General features: G+C 42.4%; 1 protein-coding gene across 3 annotated transcripts in view; it reads right to left on the bottom strand.

Moving 5' to 3' along the window:
• ENPP2 (ectonucleotide pyrophosphatase/phosphodiesterase 2) overlaps positions 1-18,706 on the bottom strand; it is a 68,250-nt gene that overhangs the window by 36,908 nt on the left and 12,636 nt on the right. For all 3 annotated transcript variants that reach the window (XM_044422107.1, XM_044422106.1, XM_044422108.1), the window contains 7 exons: positions 13,820-13,880; positions 11,661-11,758; positions 10,815-10,894; positions 7,909-8,028; positions 6,077-6,132; positions 3,682-3,747; positions 2,939-3,011 (listed from right to left, as the gene is read on the bottom strand). In XM_044422107.1, coding sequence (XP_044278042.1) covers positions 2,939-3,011; positions 3,682-3,747; positions 6,077-6,132; positions 7,909-8,028; positions 10,815-10,894; positions 11,661-11,758; positions 13,820-13,880 — 554 coding nt within the window. The remainder of the gene's footprint in view (positions 1-2,938; positions 3,012-3,681; positions 3,748-6,076; positions 6,133-7,908; positions 8,029-10,814; positions 10,895-11,660; positions 11,759-13,819; positions 13,881-18,706) is intronic.

The raw sequence follows: 18,706 nt of genomic DNA on the forward strand, positions 1-18,706 counted from the left end.
TTTTCCCACCATGTTCTTTAATTGTTGTCTAACCCCAATAACTCTCTCATGCACCATGGAGCAGAATATAAAATGTCACAGAACAACCCATTAAATGAGCATATATGGGGTGACACTGGTTAGCTAGGAAATCTTTGGGGCTAGTTATGATGCACAGGGAAGTGCATAGGGAAATTAAAAATGCTGAAGATGTTATTTTTCTCCCTTAAGTTTACTTCCAAGCTCTTGTGTGTTGTTCAAGTTCCATATGGAGAATAGATGGAAATCTGTTCCAAATGTGGAAAGGGCAGCCAGTTGTGTGCAAAGGAAAGGGGCGGGTGAGAGAAAAGGGTCCCATGAGATGACCAAGCTATCATGAGTAGTAAGTAAACAGCCCGAGGGAGCTCCACTGAGGTCTTCTTCCTAGTGATTTATGAGCCACTCACAGCTCCTTAAAAACAGAACAAGCTAAAACAAACATGAAATGCTTCCTTTCCATTCTTAAAAAAAAAATTCCTGCACATGATAAATCTTCACATTTGTGCAGCTTGCATGACCATACGGACTGATTTAAATTTAGGAAATTGAGGCCAAAGTTGTAGTGATGAGGGGGAATTTGGTACTCATCTTCTCCTGAAGCAGTAGCATGCGACCTGGGTAGAAGATTTAAATATAGTGGAAAGCGCATGGGAGGAAAGGGCCCAGTTCCCCCCTGCCATCATCATAGGCAGACAGTGCAGACTGACTGCAAGCAACGATGATGCTGAAGACAGAAGCCGAGAGGGCTATCATGACATCTCCCATGTCACATTTAATTTGATTTTCAATTTCGAGTTGCAAGCTTGGGGACAATCTATGCAAGAGTCAATGCTTTTTGGCTGGCCTTGATCCCCAAGCGAAAAACCTGCAGAAGTCAAGGTCCTGGTCCTCTATTCCCAGGCTCCAAACTTGCTGCTGGGGAAAATGAGAAGGTTGTTATCACTTAGCACATAAGCCCAAGAGAAGAACTTTCCTCCAGCAGCAGTTTGGAGATCAAAGCGCCTGCAGAATTGTCACCACAATTGTGGGACTCTCATGTGAACATGAGGGTGATATCCAGGCCCTCCACTGCATCCAACATGGTGATAAAGAAGGAAAACAGGAATTATTTTGAAGTTGGAGTACAGAGACATTCCAAGCACTTTTGTAGGCTAGTGAGCAAGCCAGCTCTCTGGAGCTCAAAAATAAAAGGGATGAATACTGGAAGATCTCTACAGGGAGAGAACTCCAGAATCTTGAAATGAAGACAGAGAATCTTGATTTTGACAAGTTTAATTACACTAAAATGATTTATGAATCAAGTCACAAGACAGGTCCACTGAAACACTAAGTCCAAACCTCCCCCCCAAAAAAGGTGAAGCCAGTTGTAGTTGTTTTTTCAACCCTATAAATCAGGAATGCCTAATTTCTATATCATTCGGGACTGATATATTTGCTTTAATAGTAGCCCAGGGACTGGATGGGTATTTTGTTTCAAAAACTGACCTCTGCAAAAGAGTACATCAAAGTTTGTCCCACTAGTGGGTAGAGAGAGAGACAGACCGGCCCATCCACCCACCCTCTATTTCTTGGTCACAACTCACAATTGGTCATGGAGACTGAAATACAGACCTAATTCACAGGGGTTTTGTAAGAATGAGCTGGAAAAATGCATTGGAAGGTATTGTTCTTGATAACGTGTTTGTACAAAATAGCATGTGCTCTTATGAATGCTGCTTAAACAGTGGACATACTTTTGAAACTTCTCTCAGGGCCAGATTACACATCACAGTAATCAGATGGTTTGACCTTGACCTAAAGGTTTCCTTTCCACAAATACCTAGTTCAGGGGCCTTGATACAGACTGGAACACATTGGGGCAGTGCAGACACAGTGTTAAAATCCTGCTGCATGGGTTGCAATCCAGATCAGGAACCCTTTACCAGCTACTTTCAGGGATGGTGGAGAAACCTTAGATCCAAGGGAAAACTACATGGTTCACAGACAACCTAGTCTCCCCCCCCCCCCCATTCCATGAGCGGCTAGGCATGTGGCCCAGGGTATCATTTGGAACACACCCAAATACAACACAAGCCTGGAGCTGTTTGCACAGTTGTGTGGATTGTGGCCAGAAAGGGGCTTCCAGGGACACCATTTACCAGAGAATAATGCCACATTCACAACTGATCATTCATTGCCCAGGAGCACCTCTATTCTGGCCAACTCATCAGCTCTACATGCTATTATATATCAGATGCAGAACCTCCTGCCTGTGAAGGCTCCACAAGTAGCCCAGAGAATCTATTTGAGTTCTCCCAGTGAGTAAGGCCTGGAATGCCTGCTGCAATCAGAGACTGGAAAGAAAACTGGGATGCAGGCAGTGGAGGAGCTGGCTGGTGCTGAAAGGAGAGGACACTTGAGAGGAATAGACTCCCTTTCCTACACCATCTGAGTGGCTTTGTACAACACACGCTGCTTGAAGCCAAGGGAGTTGGCTCTACGGTTTAAAATATAAACCATGTAAATAGACCTATAAAATACATGTGCCAAAGGCAAAAAAACTCTTTCCTGAAAAAGAACAGCGAGAGGGAATGCGCATAAGTTACTTGCATTAAACAGCATTACTACAGTTATGATAAAGCAGCTAAAGTAACAACTAACCCCCCACTTTTTACTTTACAGATCCAAAACTGTAGGACTTAACTGAAAATCTTGCTCCTGCCTAAAACACAAACTTTGGGGATTTAACAGCTGGATATTTTCAGGAACTTGTCCTGTTCTTTTCATAATAAAGCATCTATAAAACTGTCTTCCTTATTGGAGATTTACAGATGTGCAGAAACAACCAGCTGCTTGGAACATTCAGTTAAGACCAGCAGTTTGAAGGCTTTGCCGTAATTGCAAAGCACTGAACCATCAATGGCAGAAGAACTATACTAACCTCCGGGCTAAAAGGACCGTATCTGTGGCCAGCAAGATCTGGCTGTTCAGAGTAAAATGCATATGCATAAGGCCTGAAAGGAAAAGAGGGAAAAGGTTGTCAGAACAGATCCCTTTAACAGAGGCTTCCCCATCTGGTGCTCCCTGCATGCACTGGGCCTCAGCTCCCATAAACCCCAGCCGCCTGGAGCACCAGGCAGCAAAGAAACTGTTTTGGTAAGACTGCCTTAGCAGGTCAGCTCAAGTCAGCCCTCACAAATTCATCTCACCTGGGGCAGGCAATAGAAGGGAGGAGAGAGGAAAATCACATGTATTGCACAGTCCAATTTGGAAATGTGTTGTTCCATAAATTCATTAAACCTATTAAGGAGGCACGCGGAGAGGTGCATCGGGCACAATTTCATGAGGAACATTCCAGAGTTTCGTAAGGAGGAGGAAAACAGGGTAATGACAATGTGCCTGTTAGCAGGATACTCGAAAACACAATTAAAAAGCACGACATCTGCCCAAATCTCCAGGAGCAATGCCTATTAAGCCACAATAGTCTAAACACAGCGGCCAACGTTAACCCGTGTCATTAATAATAATAAAAAGGTATGCACGTCATGAGCTTGTCAAGAAGGGCAGACATGGCTGATCAAAGTTAGGTGTCTACAAAGGATACTGGCAATGCTTGCATTTAATTCCCCACGACAAAGCACCATTTAAGAGGGTGGCAGAGAGGGACTGTTTAGGATTACCTACCTTTCATTGTCTGGCAAAGTGAGCCATTGCAGTATAGTTAATATCCTGCGCTCGTGAGGAATTACACTAGAACAGAGAAAACAGCATGAAACACCAGCTAAACCATTACTGGACTGTGATCACCTAAAGTTGGTGGATATGCTATGTTTGAGCTCCATAATGTGGTTCACTTTGAGGACAGAACCTGCTCTATAAACTCCTGCCTGATTTAGACTGGTATAAAGCAGTGTAAAACTCCAAAGAAGGCTGGGAATCTGAGTGGTTTGGCAAAATCTGCAGAGAGCCATCTGTTAGAGGTTCCTTGCCACAAGTATATAGCTCCTAGAGTTCCCTGCAGAGAAGAAATGTTTACACCTGTTGTGTAAATATGTCAGAGACTCAATGCAGCCAAGATTACAAGACTCTGGGGGTTAGGAAAAAGCTGAGTAATGGACAGGGGTATGTCTGCACAAAATTGAAGTGCACAAAATTATACATGGTGTGGAGAAGGAAAAAGTTCTTGCAATACTAGACTCCAGAGTCATCCCCTGGGGCTGAATGGTGGGAAATCCAGGACAGATAAAATGAAGTTTTTCTTCAGACTGGAGATATTTAAACCATGACTTTCATTAGCACAAGAATAGCAGCCAGTTTGGACAACTGTAAAGGGGGATTAGACAAATTCAGAAGAATGAGGCTATTTTATTTATTTGGGTAATTTTTATCCCATCCAGTACCCAGTGTGTCTCAGGATGGCTTACAGTTCAAATCCCATAAATACATAGATACCCAAATAATACAATATAAATGATCCACAAACTGAGCATAAAAGCATAGTTAAAATTAACCATTAAAAGTATGGAAGAATAAAAAGGTCTTGACCTGGCACCAAAAAGCATACAACACTGGTGCCAGGCGGACCTCTCTGGGGAGTGCATTCCATAGTCGGGGTGCCACCACCGAGAAGGCCCTCCTCCGAGTATGTTCTCTCCTAACATCCTTCAAGGAGGGTTCCTGGAGCAGGGCTTCTGCTGCAGATCTTAAGGGGCAGGTGGGAATATAGGGAAGCGGCTACTGAGCACAATGGCTAAATATTGACTCTTTCACCAGAGACACCATACCCCAATATACCAATGCTATACTGCTGCACTTTTGTCCTGCTGTTGGCTTTCAGAAATATGTGGTTGGCCACTGTGAAACAGAATGCTGAGCTAGATGTTATTAATTTCATTTCTCTCTAGTAGGCTTTCGGTCTTCCCATCATGGCTTATCTGACATTCTAAGCATACAAGTGTTGGGTAATTCAGTTTCTCCTTGCCTTGAGTTGAAGACTTCAAAAAGAGATTCATCCAAGAGATAATGTTATGGTACACGCCATGGACAAAGGTGTTGGGTCCCCCATAAGGCATCAAACATCCTTGGGGAAATAATACCCTCTCCCCCTACCCTCTCTCCCACGCAGCTGAGTATCATCACTGCTTAAAAAAAGTGATGTTGCTGCAGAATTAAGTAATGCTGGGAGAGTCAATGGGCATCCAGAAGGAAAGGGAAGCTCTCTTTTACTTGGGTCGCTGCTAGTGTGACCGATCAAAAACACTGTGCAGCAATTCCATCTTCCCCTCCTGAACAGATAGCAGCAATAGGACAGATAAAGCAGTGGGAAAACACAACATTATTCAGGACTCCCATAAATTCTGTGAAGGAGGCTGGACAATAGCAACATGAACGCCTTATCCAGAAGCACCTGTAGTGCAGGCAGCAACTGGTTTATTTCATTTCTGACCTACAGGATTAGTCCCCGTAGGCAACAGTGCTGCATAATATAGACTGGAACACATTACATGGTCTGAATGTTTCTGTATCAAGAAAAGCAACAAAATAAAAGTGACTTCAGGGCTCTGTGCAATGCTGTTTCCTTTTGTAGGGACCAAAATTCTTCATCATTTTATATAGCACTATAAAAAGAAGTATAAAGACCCATCAGAGGTAACTTGCAGGGTTCCTTCAACAGATGGCTGGGCCTGAATTGAAGCCCAACATTTTTGAAAGAAAAGCAGTTTCCCTTGCGCCTGCTTTAAAAGATCACTGTTAAGAGCATTTGCAATGACTCGCTTTGAAAAGGTACAACATAAATCACTGGGCATTCATTATGAGTCCAGTGCATAAAGGCATATTGTAAACACAAATTAAGAAACTACAAAAAGAAATAGTAAGATGAAAATGCAGGAGTTGAAAGCTATTGATGTATAGAGCCAGAGAAACCAATTTTACATCTTCATTCTATCTTTACTAAAATAAAAAATTAAGCACTGTCAGTTTTCATTGCATTGCCTCTAAGTTTAAGATTGCAACTACTGTGAAAGCAGTTCCCTCTTGTGCGTGCACTCTAACTTTCCAAAAAATAAAGACTACTTACTTGGACCAAAAGAATGTTCCCGCTTTGACTCCTTGCTTAGCAGCAGTAATCCAGATCTAATTAGGAAAATATAAGCAGATTACAAAGAGCTAAGACTTTTGGTTATAAAGAAGGAACATTTATTATTATTTTTAAATCCACAGTGTTGGCTTCCAGTTCTTCACCTTAGAATTTCAGTACTTGTATCCAACTGGCTTAAGCTGCATAAAAATATTTTATTTATTCATGATTTGCCACATAATGTTCTGTCTAGCTTAAAAGAAACAAACCACCATAAAACCATAAAGTTGAAAACAAGAAACAAAACTCATGGCGATCCCCAAAATTAAAAACAAAAGTTTTTTCAACAAGAGGTCTTGATAATATGAGCTGTTTATAAGGCCTTAGCAAACAGAAAGGTCTTCACGTAACAGCAAACAGGCCACGGGAAAGGTAAAAAATGTCTCTAAAAAGGCTGTTCCATGACTGGGTGCCACTCCCAAAAAGACATTCTTGCTGATAGTCCACCCCACCCCTCAATTTATCACTTGAAAAAAAGCACAGGGATTCTTCTTATTATTTTTTGGAATGTTACAGTATTCTAATGTGTTTTTAAATGCTTTAATTATTATATTATCTGAGCTTTATATAGTGGTGTGTTTATGAACTGCTTAGGAGGTTTACTTGATTCAACAATGTACAGTTTTTTAATAAATAATATTGGGATGATCAAGGTAAAATTCTAATAATGCAGGCAGCAATGGGTCACAGCTCTTCCCCAGCCCCCTCGCGTTCCAACGGTTGTGCATGTCTACCAATGACATTGCCTGAAGTCCCTGCTCCTAGTTAGTCAACCAGTGATACCTTTGAGCTCATAATTAAAACCTGCCACTACTAGTTCCCAACCTCGCACTATCTGTGAGGGCAGATGTGAGCATCTACCATCTTGTGCAAGATTGGGCTCTTGGCACAGATTGCGAACTGTCATTTTCCTAACTAGTCGCCAACTCAGCTTGAAACAAGCTGCAGAGTGGAGCCTGACATGAAGTCTTCCCAGTCATTCTCCTGTGCCTATGATGTAAAACAAGCAGCAAATGTGAGCAGAAAGTGAGCATGAGATGAGCAGCAAGCCACTAGTCCAAGAATTCTAGCATCCCCAAACATCACACTTTTGCCCATCATGCTGCTGACAAAAGTGCGTATAGTCAAGGCAATGGTTTTCCCAGTTGCAATGTATGGCTGTGAAATCTGGACCAAAAGGAAGGCTGAGCACCAAAGGATTGAAGCCTTTGAATGGTGGTGCTGAGGAGATTCCTGCGAGTCCCCTGGACCGCAAGGCGATCAAACTGGTCAGTCCTAGAGGAGATCAAGCCTGACTGCTCTTTAGAAGGCCAGATCCTGAAGATGAAACTCAAATACTTTGGCCGCATAATGAGAAGGAAGGACTCCCTGGAGAAGAGCCTAATGCTAGGAACAATAGATGGCAAAAGAAGACGGGGACGGCAGAGGACGAGGTGGCCAGATGGAGTCACTGAGGCAGTTGGTGTGAGCTTAGGCGGACTCCGGGAGATGGCGGAGGACAGGAAGGCCTGGAGGAGTGTTGTCCATGGGGTTGCGATGGGTCGGACATGACTTCGCAACTAACAAGTTGTGACTGAGTCCTGTTCAGACAAGTTACACACACCTACCAAGTCTCAGTACTTTTATCACAACTACGAGCCCCAATCCAGCCAAAGTGAGACAGACAAAAGCAAGCGCTTCAATTGCATACCCAACAAAAAATCACAGATAATAAATTTCTACTACTACTTTTAGATGCACTTTTTATGAAGGCAAACAAAATGGAAACTTACTGGTTGACCTCCCCACCATCTGTGATTGAATTTTTCTCGACCTCGAAGGCTGAAGGTAGCATCAAATACAGGGTCATACATTGAATTTCCAATGATTCCATGAGATTCAGGATAAAGCCCCTTTGGGTGATAGCAAACTTGAGTTAGGTAACCCTTTACACATTATTAAAACTTTACTTCCCATATATTTTTTGAACATCTGGAGAAGGTGGGACTTTTTCTATCTAAACATGCACAATTGCACCTTTAAGAGATTAAGCAGCTCATTCACAATGCAACAGTCCTTATGCAAAACAAAGCACTTTAACAGGATAGCTTTATGGCACAATCCTATGGAGATAAGGTAAGCATCTGAACTCATGGAATCACACTCATCCAATTCAGAATGGGAGATCTTTGTGTCTCTACTTCTCACATGCTGCAGTTCTCTGGGTGGCCATTTGCAGCTGCCTAGGGATGGTGTTTCAGAAGGGGAGGAATGAAGGCTGGAAAGGTCTTCTCTGCACTCCCCCTGAAATGCCGCCCTTGGACCCCTCTCCAAGGTTGCTTGCCCAGCCTCAAAGAACAACCAGCATGGTTCTTTCCATTCCAGCAGCAAAACAGCAATGAGACAGGAGCTCCAATTTCCATTTGTGTGGTTGAAACATTCTCTCCAGCCTCAGAGCTGGGACTCTGAACTATCCTATAGCCCCTGAGAAAATGCCTGGGGGTCAGGATTGTTCCTTAATTGCTTTTGAATCCAAGGAGGGCTTTTCTTTGTTTCCCCCAAAGCACATTCTTCATTTGGCAACACAGATTGGAATGTTGTGCAGAACTCTGGGTTTGTGCTGGACAGTGGAGAGGTGCCTCTAATGAAGAACAAACACAGTTGCCTCCTACCTTCTCCCCATTTTAGCTACAGCCTGCAGCTTTTAATACCCGTAACTAAAAGATCCTGAGGCCCCTCTCCCTCCACAGTTCAGGTACTGATCTAGCAAGAGTGATGACTTAACAGTAGATGTGTACAGATATAATCAATCTCTCTGGCACATCAATCCTGTCAGATAGAACAATTAAGTGAAGAGCGTAAGCAGGCAGCAAGGGAACACACCCCTCCCCTACAGCCCCCTAAAAGAGAGGATGACACTGTGTACATGGGTGTACATAGTCCCACATGAAGAGCAAGCACACGCTTATTGAATGGTCCGCTAGAACACCACGGTTGAGTGTGTTTTCCTAACAGTTGCACACTTAGCCAATTCGGTGTGTGTTCTTTGGATGTACGTCAGTGCAGATAAAGTGTGTGGCAGGAAGCAGTCCAGAGAGTTAGCAAAAAGCAGGAGGGATAATGCAGTTAATGATCCCTTGATCTCTGCTCTAAAGAAGCCCTAATCTATTTATATAGGTAAAGTTTCCACGCATCTGCTGCAATTCTTTCTGTGCTCCAGCCAGCCTGAAGCTGAAGCCCTGCTTTTACTGGTTGGAGCCTGCGAAAGACTGGTGTCCCTTCCACACTTCCCTCTGTGCTCTGTAGAGCTAATGGCTCAGGACAGGAGCTGCCAGAACACATTGTTATCAACAGAGTAATTTATTCTAATATAGTGAAGCAGGTGAACTTAACCTTATGACACACGTTCTCCGAGTTACAGTCCATCAACGGCTGGTGTGTCACAAGTTCTTCACCCCTGTTGAAGCTCTTCAGGGCTAAAGTGGGTCAATTCCTCCATTCACCATTGCTTTCAACATTCCACAGCTCAATTACCCTCAATCACAGACTTAATTGCTAGATGAAAAGAACAACACTATGACCCCTAGACAGCATCTGAAAGCTTATTGCTATTTTGCAACCCCAGCTCTGAGATGAGAAGGGAACTCCAACTTCTCTTCTGCTCAGGGCCAAAGCAGGGAAAAAATGGCACTAGTTGCATTCCCAACCTTGGAGTGGGGTAGACAGGGAGCAGAAAAGACCGGAAATGTCAAGATAGGAGCTTTGCAGGGCATCTCAGCCTCCACCCCTTCCGCCACTAGCATTGCTGTTGCTAGAAAAGCAGAAGACTCCCTGCAGTGAAAATTTGGGGTGACAGGACAGGGAGGCAATGACCACCTCCACTGCTCCTTCCATTCTGCGCAGGATGAACATAAGCCTGTGAGTTGGAGAGGGTTATGTTCATTATAACAGGATGGAGTCTGAAATCTTCTGCCTGCATTCCCCTCCTTCCCCAGGTTGGAAGAAAGTGATGGCCAGTGGAGAAGCCCAGATGTTGGTATAGTTGCACTGGGCATTAATTTTACAAACACACACACACACTCCACCAAAAGGTAGCATTTAAAAAAGAAGACGACCCCCTTTTCAGATTCAGTAGAAAGCCTGATGCTCCCTCTCTACATTAAGATGGGGGATTCTAGTTTCTTCTCTGCATGCCCTCAATATTCTGGTCGATTCGAAAGCTCATTGAGCCTGAAAACATACAGGGCACTTTTTCCCTTCCAAATTTACACACTCAGGCACTTCTGAGGGCCTAAAGAGTTACCCAAATATAAACAGTCTCCTGCTTTATTTCTGGGTAGCTCGATTTCATTTCCAAACTTAAGCCAGACTTTGCTGTTACAGGGAAGGATGGCTCAGTTCAAAGGTTCTCGCACCCCCACCGTGCTCAACTGTTCCACTGCCAGGTCCCCACCAGGGTCCCCTTGGGTGTATTCATCCATGGCTCTGATGCTTCACCACCTTTCAGACTGCAACAGCTGCTACTGCGTCTTCCACTGGTACACGCAAACCACTGGTACACTGACCTTTTCTCTCCCCACTTCAAACCAAGACAACAACGTATTCAGAAGCTTGCCCTCCTCATCTCCTGTTTTATTATTTATAGAAAGAGAAAAACTAGCCTATATATTGCACCCGTAAAACCAAATGCGTGACTTACAGTTGCCAAAGTATACAGGTTAGGGAAGGTTTTGGTAGGGTAGACGGGTCTCATATATGGAGCATGAGTTCCGCAAGATCCTGAAAATGTAATGTGCAGTATAGTTATTTATGATCGCTCCATCAGTGTGTATAGCATTCTACAAGTGGCACCCTTACAGGTTCCTCCACTGAGGATCTTACTATCTGCAACTCTACATAGGAGAGACACAGGAAAGGATGAAAAAATGGAAGCAGCCATTTTTCTTTTCTACTAATAATTGAGAAATAATGGGACATACAACAAACGGGCATTTGTGCAATCCTGTTGCTCAGCAATGCCCTTTTTCAAGCCACTCCATTCTTTCCCTCCACTGTACCATTTTTTGGATCTTTCTCCCCAGCAGTCAGCTTTCTGTGCCCACTAAGTTGTCCCAGGAATTACTGGGTTGTTTTTAGTTTCCCTTCACCTTCTTGGATTTGCTTTTGTAAATATGTTTTATAGTTCTTCAAACTGTGAGGCCCTGCTGAGCCTGCAAATTTCTTTCCTGTTTGCGAGGACAGCACAATTTTGACTATATAAATTTTTAAACCCATACCTGAATGTCAGATGTAAAGGGAATTACAATTTACGTTGGATGGGTGGCCTTTATGTCCATTTAATGGAACATGGCTTTTAACAGCACTAGCAGTACAATCCTGTGTTTATTCAGAAGTAATCCCCAAGATCTTCAAGGGGACTACCTCCCAAGTAATTATGAATATGTTTATACACACATACAAACATACATGCTCTGTTCTTAATGCCAGCAATGTTAAGGAATATCAAAAGATTAAAGGTTTGCTTTAGTCAAACATAAGCACGTACTTAGTTTTTCAATGTTACGCATCACTTTGTCACCTTTCTTCATGTATGATGCACGGAAACCATCGACAGAGAAGATGATCAATGGTGGACGAACAAACCTGGAGCACAAGATATATTCATGAGTTACAGGCTGAACTAAGAACATGGCAAATGAGGAACAACAAAACCAGGCACAGCTTTTGAGAGGTTTCTTGGAAGCCACCAAAAGGGATCCATAAATCAGTGGTTTTCTACCTTTTCACAACTGGGGACTGGCAAAAATAAGAAAACCGCTTCAGGGACCACTAAGGCAGAAACAAAAAGCACCATACACATAATACAGTATTCTGTGTACTAATTTCCGAACACAATACCGAGAAAAAAATACTTATCCTTAATCCTTGTTTTTATCATCATTTATCAGATGCAGTGTGTTGGGTGTTGTTTGTTGTATATGGTTGCTCTGGGTTTTTGTTTATTTTGGGTAAGCCATCCAAGAGACTTTTAGTATTGGGACAGCATATAAAAACTTTAAATAAATGAATAAATAAATAAATGAAAATTCGCTGAAACAACCCAAAACTGAGCAACAAAAAATGCCAACAAAAGAACAAAATACCAAAATTGGCACAGCATGGCTCCCAGTCTGCTCCCAGCAAGCCATCTCTCCCCTCTCTGTGTCCCCCCTGCCAGTGGTGCCCCCTCCCCACGAACACAATGTCGGGGAAGAGATGGTGGACCACAGCCAGGCCCCCACACTGGTCTACAGCACGTGGGATGCAGCCCCCCATGGGCCAGCAGGAAATTTCTGTGGATTGGCACCAGTCTGTGGAACAGTGGTTGAAAAGCACTGCCATAAATACCCAGGAAAACCTTAAAATGGCTGAATGGGGACATACCTGTTTTATTCAGAAAGAGTCTCATGTTGATCAATGCAATTTATCATCCAATGAACAAATACAGGATTTGTTTAAGCAAATGTAAGCGATACTATCGAATGTTTGGGTGAATAATGCATAAAAATAAGATTGCTTTGAAGTTAAAATGGGATTGTAGTTGCCTTTCAAATCATTTTACAGGGCACTGGCTCTTACAGTTCATCTTAATTCTCAATCTCTTCTTAAAGTCTCACTCTTAGGACATGTTGCTGCATCTACCATCCCTTAAGAAAGCCATTCTATGCATATTTACTCAAACTTAAGTCCCATAGGGTTCAATGAGATTTATTCCAAGCAAGTGTATACATGATTGCAGCCTAGACTACGTCCTACTACTGAATGATTCACTTTATGTTGGAATTCACAACATGTTACAATTACTCATTTTTATTTAAAAAGAACCCTCCAAGAGTGTGTTATCAATTATAACAAGTAGCCAAACCACATAATTACTTTCCTTTCTACTATTCCTATTCTACTTTCTTCCTTTACCTCAAGACAAACATTTTATGATCTTTTTCAAAAGATTTGCAAACATTTTGCCCTGGATTCACAGTATCTTTAATAGTATGAAAATAAAACTAAGATCAGAATAAATATTTAAGGCTAAACAGTAGCAAGCCAAAACTATATGGTGAAATGGTTTAGTATTTCTGCTTTCAGGATACATTTAAGAATGGAAGCGAAATTAATGGAGGAGGAGGAAAAGAAGCAGAAGTGGGCAATGATGACCAGGTAGAAGAAGCAGAAGATTATGATAATGAAGACAGAGAAGGGGAAGAAACAACCCCAAACTCATTTTCTTCTCATATTCCCAAACAAAGTTTTTATTGTGCAGTATCATTTCCTGTTTGTAGCCTTCAGGAATTCTCCCACTGCTACTTCTACCTTTTTATTTACCACAGAAAATTGGTTCAGGATGGAAAGACAAAATAACCACAAAATGAGTCCAAAGGGCTGCTAGAACTACTAATGAAAATGTATTGTAAAGATATCCTATATTTCCCCCCTTAATGTTCTTCTGCACTGGGAAAACTCAGAAAGGTTATTGCTTGGTATGTTACTTGCAAAGGAAGATAAGAATTTATTGCACTTCACTTTTGAGCACCTTCCTGTAACAGAATAAAAGCAGTTCGTATTTCAGAAGCCACAGAAAAGCCCAAACAGCTCTTTTGGTCCGCCAGTCAATGGAAACCAGTATTTGCAATCTGCCATTTTAAAATCATAAAATAAAGCACCTACCCTGCTGGGCATTCTGGAGCCCGGATATCTTCACAATCATCCATAACCCAATGTGTTTCTCCTAAAATGGGATGATAGCAAATATTTTACATAATGCTTAGACAGTTACAGTTCCCATACTGCTAGCCTGCCATATCCACTTTTAATTCTTAGAGCCAAGCACTCCTCAAGGAGCATTTCCTCTTCTCCTTTCCTCTTCTATAACCTCTAGGTGGCACTGTGACATGTGCACATATACAAATTAAAGAATTGTTTTCTTTCACTTTACAATTAAATGCCACACATGACCTGTTCTAAACAAACTCGAAAAAAGTGCTGTTTAGACACAGAAACAAAACCAGAGAGTCACAACATTGCCTAAGGAAACCATAAACAAGCTTGAACAGGTGATGCTGAATGTCTGATAAATGTAGAAAAGTCCACAGCTAAGACAGTGACCTGCAGCCAGAACCTATGCATGTTTACTTAGAAATAAGTCTTACTGCGATCACCGGGACTTGTTATCAGGTAAGTGTGCCTCAGGGTGATCTGCAATACTCTGTCTTTCTGAATAGTTGGATGATCCTATTTAGCTGTCTTTGGGTGCATATAAACAGATGACTCCTAGCACTACTTATCAAATGACATTGGGCTGCTATTCCAGCCTTTCTTCCATAACAGATTTTCATGTGGAAAGCAGTGGAAAACAAGGGAGAGTTACAAATGGAAGGCTAGGACACCTGAGCTCATTTCTGTGAATGAGACAGGGCAATGCCTTGTCTGGAAACACCCTTACCATTTGCATAGCGTACAGGTGTGTGTATGCGTGTGTAGGGGTAGAAGGATGCATATTTGCTTAGCTGTGCACATTTTAAACAGATGTTCCTTTCTGTTTCCTGAATAATTTATGCAACCACCCACCCCATCTTAAATCTGCATGGCCAGGACTGTAGAAAAGGGTATGATTACTAAAGGCAATCAAGAAGCCAAGATTAGCCCTACTTCTTGCTTATTTGGTGTTGGAGTAATCCCCTTACAGTCTTTCAGATCACAAAGACCACTCCTGTTTCATTACCAGCTCCCTAAAATAGAAAGGGCCCATAGCTCAACTGAGAAGGGCTGCAGCACAGTGGTGAAGCATGTATTTTCATGCAGGAGGTCCCAGATCCAAACTTTGGCATCTCCAGGAAGGGCTAGGAGATCTTGTATAAAACCTAGGAGAGCCTCTGCCAGTGTCAACAACACTGGGTTAGATGAACCAATTGTTTAACTCAACATAAGGCACTTCTATGTTCCTAGTACCAAAGATCCCAGGTGTATATCCCACATCCAGTTTCATGCTTTTTCTAGTCTAAAGATGGACTCCCCTTCCAAGTCCTCCTCTCTTGACATTTCATGAATGCCCTCATTTTTCAATTCACTCTTTCCACCTCCTGAGGGAAGTTCTCACAATTCAAGCAAGGATTTCACAGCTTCTGTTGCATGCAGTAGCTGAATTTCCTGAACATAAACTGTACATGATATTGTTGATGTCTTCCTTCAGAAGTGCTCTTTAACAACTGCTTCTATTGCTTGGCAGCTGTTCAATATGCAACCAATTTCCATAGATTCTCCCCAGGAGGGATCAAAATTATAAGTCATGATTGCCTTGAATCTAGCCTTACTCCAGAAGTAAGAGAGATTCTTCATTTCTCCCCCTTACATTCAACGAAGCCCACTCTCATCTTCAGCCTCTGCCCCCATACTTATTTCACTTGTGGAGGACTCAAGCACTTGATTCTTCTAGAACAGACCTGGGCATTGTACGGCCCGCGGGCCACATCCGGCCCGATGGCTGACCCTGACTGGCCCGCATGAGGTCACTGGCAAATTAAAAGTCAATGCAAATATATATTGTCATAATATAGGTGCAAGCAATACAACTGCACTGCTTTTATTTTGAAGGATCTGCTAAATTGAATTGAATTTATTGCTTTTCATGTAATGTTAATGTTAATGTTTTTGTGAATATTCATTAAATAGTGTTGTTCTGTGCTCCACATTTTCATTGTATCATTGTAATGTTTCATTTACTGTTTTTATAGAGATCTATATTGAGCAGAGCTGTAAGTGTATTGGTCCAGCCCTTAACAACTGCCAAAGTTTCTCATGTGGCCCCATAGGAAAATTAATTGCCCACCCCTGTTCTAGAATGTGGTCAATTGCTGTCCAGTGGCAGTTCTCTTCTAGGTCTAATATCAAGCTTTTGGAATTAGCAATGATCATTGGATGATGGCACAGCAGAAAAGGGGTTAAACAGTCCTCCCCATACCCTATCCCAATCCTAGTCAGGGGTCTGTGGGTGTCTGTCTGGAAAATCAAATCAGATATGTGAAATGCCTTTCACATGTTGTCTTGTTTGGCCTTCAAAGGAGACCTTCTCTCCCTGCATGAATCTTCCACCATCTTCATGTCAAGTCAGGACCTGCTTCAATTACCATCTCTTCACGCTATATGAACATCTGTGTCTAGAAACTGGAATTTTATAGCTGTGGCTCAGAAGCTATGGAATGACTGCCCTCAGGAATTGTTCCACTCTTGCTTTCATTCCAGAAATGTTATAAAACCAATCCTTTTCTCCCCAAGCTTCCAGGACTTATCTCTACTGCGATTTCTGACCAGCCAACACATTTTTGAGTTATGTGGGTTAAGAAGTGCACACACACGCGTGCACACAAACTTTGATTTTATGTAATTGCAGTGTTTTGCTTCACTCTGTTGTGGTAAGTTTCTTTGAACATATGCTTGAAAAGGAGGGGTGTCAAAAACAACAAGCAAGACTAAGTTTCTGTTGCTCCTCCCAGAGAGGACTAAACTACATATTATGATAAATGCACAGCATTTAACGTGCTCCTACTTTAGTGTGAACATACTGGCCCTGACCCAGGCATGGGGAGATATTCCTTTGGCCCAAAATGGTTTTTTTTTTTTCCCCCTTTAGCCCCAACAGTAGAGTGCACACACATATATTGGGTGAATGATTGGAGGGCAAGATTTGGGGTGGGGGACCCTACCCATGCATGCAATCCTGATCTGGATTGAGGCCCACACACTTAAAAAGTAAGAAGTAGTTACATCAGCTGCAAGCCACACATTTAATGTGCTATGTAGTTCAGCTCTTTGGAGGCAGGGGTTAAAAGAGACCTTTGCCTGCAGGTCACCGCTGGTGCCCTCATTGAAACTGGCTGCTAATTGCAACTTTATGTTAAAAGGGTTGGATTCAGAATGATGCTGCATCAGTTCTACTGACAGAAGTGGATTTCCCCACCCTCATTCCCAAGGCAGCCCTTCCAGCAAGAGCAGAGCAACTTGTAGGCCAAAACTTCTGAAGAGCAAGAAATTGCCAGCTCCTCCATTACAGAAACTTTCCTGGTTGTTGGGTGGAACTTAGAGAAATCCACACAGAGAGCCATTGCGAGCTCTCTATCCTATTAGAAATGGTAATCAAGGAGATTTAATGGGTACACTGTTAAGCAATCCCATGTTATTATTTGGAAAAAATAACTCTGTTGCCTTGTAAATGTCTTAGTTTTGTGCATCTTGCCTCCAGTGGCTGTGCCGATCCTACTCCTACACCTTAGGAATTAGGCTACTGGGGATTTTTTAAAGGGTTAATTCTTTTGTAGCATCATTTAGAGAAGGACCTCAAATCTGGCCTTCCACAGTTCCCCAGAAGACTACAGACACTCCTCCCAAGCTCTGCTGCACTGGCTTGATGGTATTCCAACTTTTGTGTCACTTTCCTCCCCATTCAAAAGGGTTGCAATGTCTCTCCAAAAACTTAGTTACTGGCCACAATTGCTTTAAACTAAACTAAGCTGGTGTTTTAACCCCACTGATGGAGTTCCATAGACTGAGGAGTCAATATTTTAGTAAAGGAAACTGCAGTCAGAAAACCAATACAGAGTTTCTACATTTGGTGACATAGGCAGCTCTGTCACAATTGGAGGCAGCGTCAGGAAACCCCACAGAGTTCTTCTACAAAGAACTCTTTCTCAGAAAGGGGTGAGAAAGGAAACTGGGAGCTACACAATTACTCCATTAAGTGAAGTAAAAAGTGACTTCTGACTAGACAAGAAATTGGACCACCAGGTTTGTCCTGATCCCACTGTTCCCAAAGCCCTGCCTGGAAAGACCTCCATGTTGCACTTAAACCTTCTATTTAGGGAGCAATCCTATGCATGTTTAGATTGAAAAAAGCACTACGACCTCCAGCATTTCCATGGCTGGAGCATGATGGGTGTTGTAGGACTTTTCCTTTATCTAGACATGCATAGGACTGTGCTGAAAATCATGGAAGACAAAATCCTCAGCTCTTCCCACTTTAGAGCAAACAAGAATGGAAAACTAACTCAAACCTTTCATATTGCCCATGGAAACAAATTCTGGAGGGGTAAGTGTGCTAGTCTGTTCCAGCAAAGCACAACAAAGACATCTTTGTGACACCTTAAAGACTAACAGATTTGTTATGGCATCAGGTTTTGCAGACTAGCCTTTAAGTGCCACAACACAGCTATCAGCACTCTGTGTTGCAATCAACAAATCATTGTTATTATCAGTCTTCATTATTATCATCACACATAATTATTGCCACTGCTATGGCAAGTGTAGGAAAGGACATAAAGACTGCTGCAAAATAAACAGTGATATGTAAAAGTCAGCCCTTATTAGCTCTGGGAAGTGTAGAAAGTGTAGGTGCACACACTTCTTGAAAGAGGTGGATGTAAAGTTATTCTGGAGTAGTTATTTAAAGTTATTCTGTCACTGAGACCTTTTGCCATCAGTTTTTCAAAGGAGGGCTGCTGGAACCTGCTGGAAAGGTTCTGCTTGTGCTATAGAAGCAACCCCTCAAAAACCAGCAAACAGGAC

This window comes from Varanus komodoensis, unplaced genomic scaffold (assembly GCF_004798865.1).
Source record: "Varanus komodoensis strain SLA01 unplaced genomic scaffold, ASM479886v1 scaffold12, whole genome shotgun sequence".
Classification (NCBI taxonomy): domain Eukaryota; kingdom Metazoa; phylum Chordata; class Lepidosauria; order Squamata; family Varanidae; genus Varanus; species Varanus komodoensis.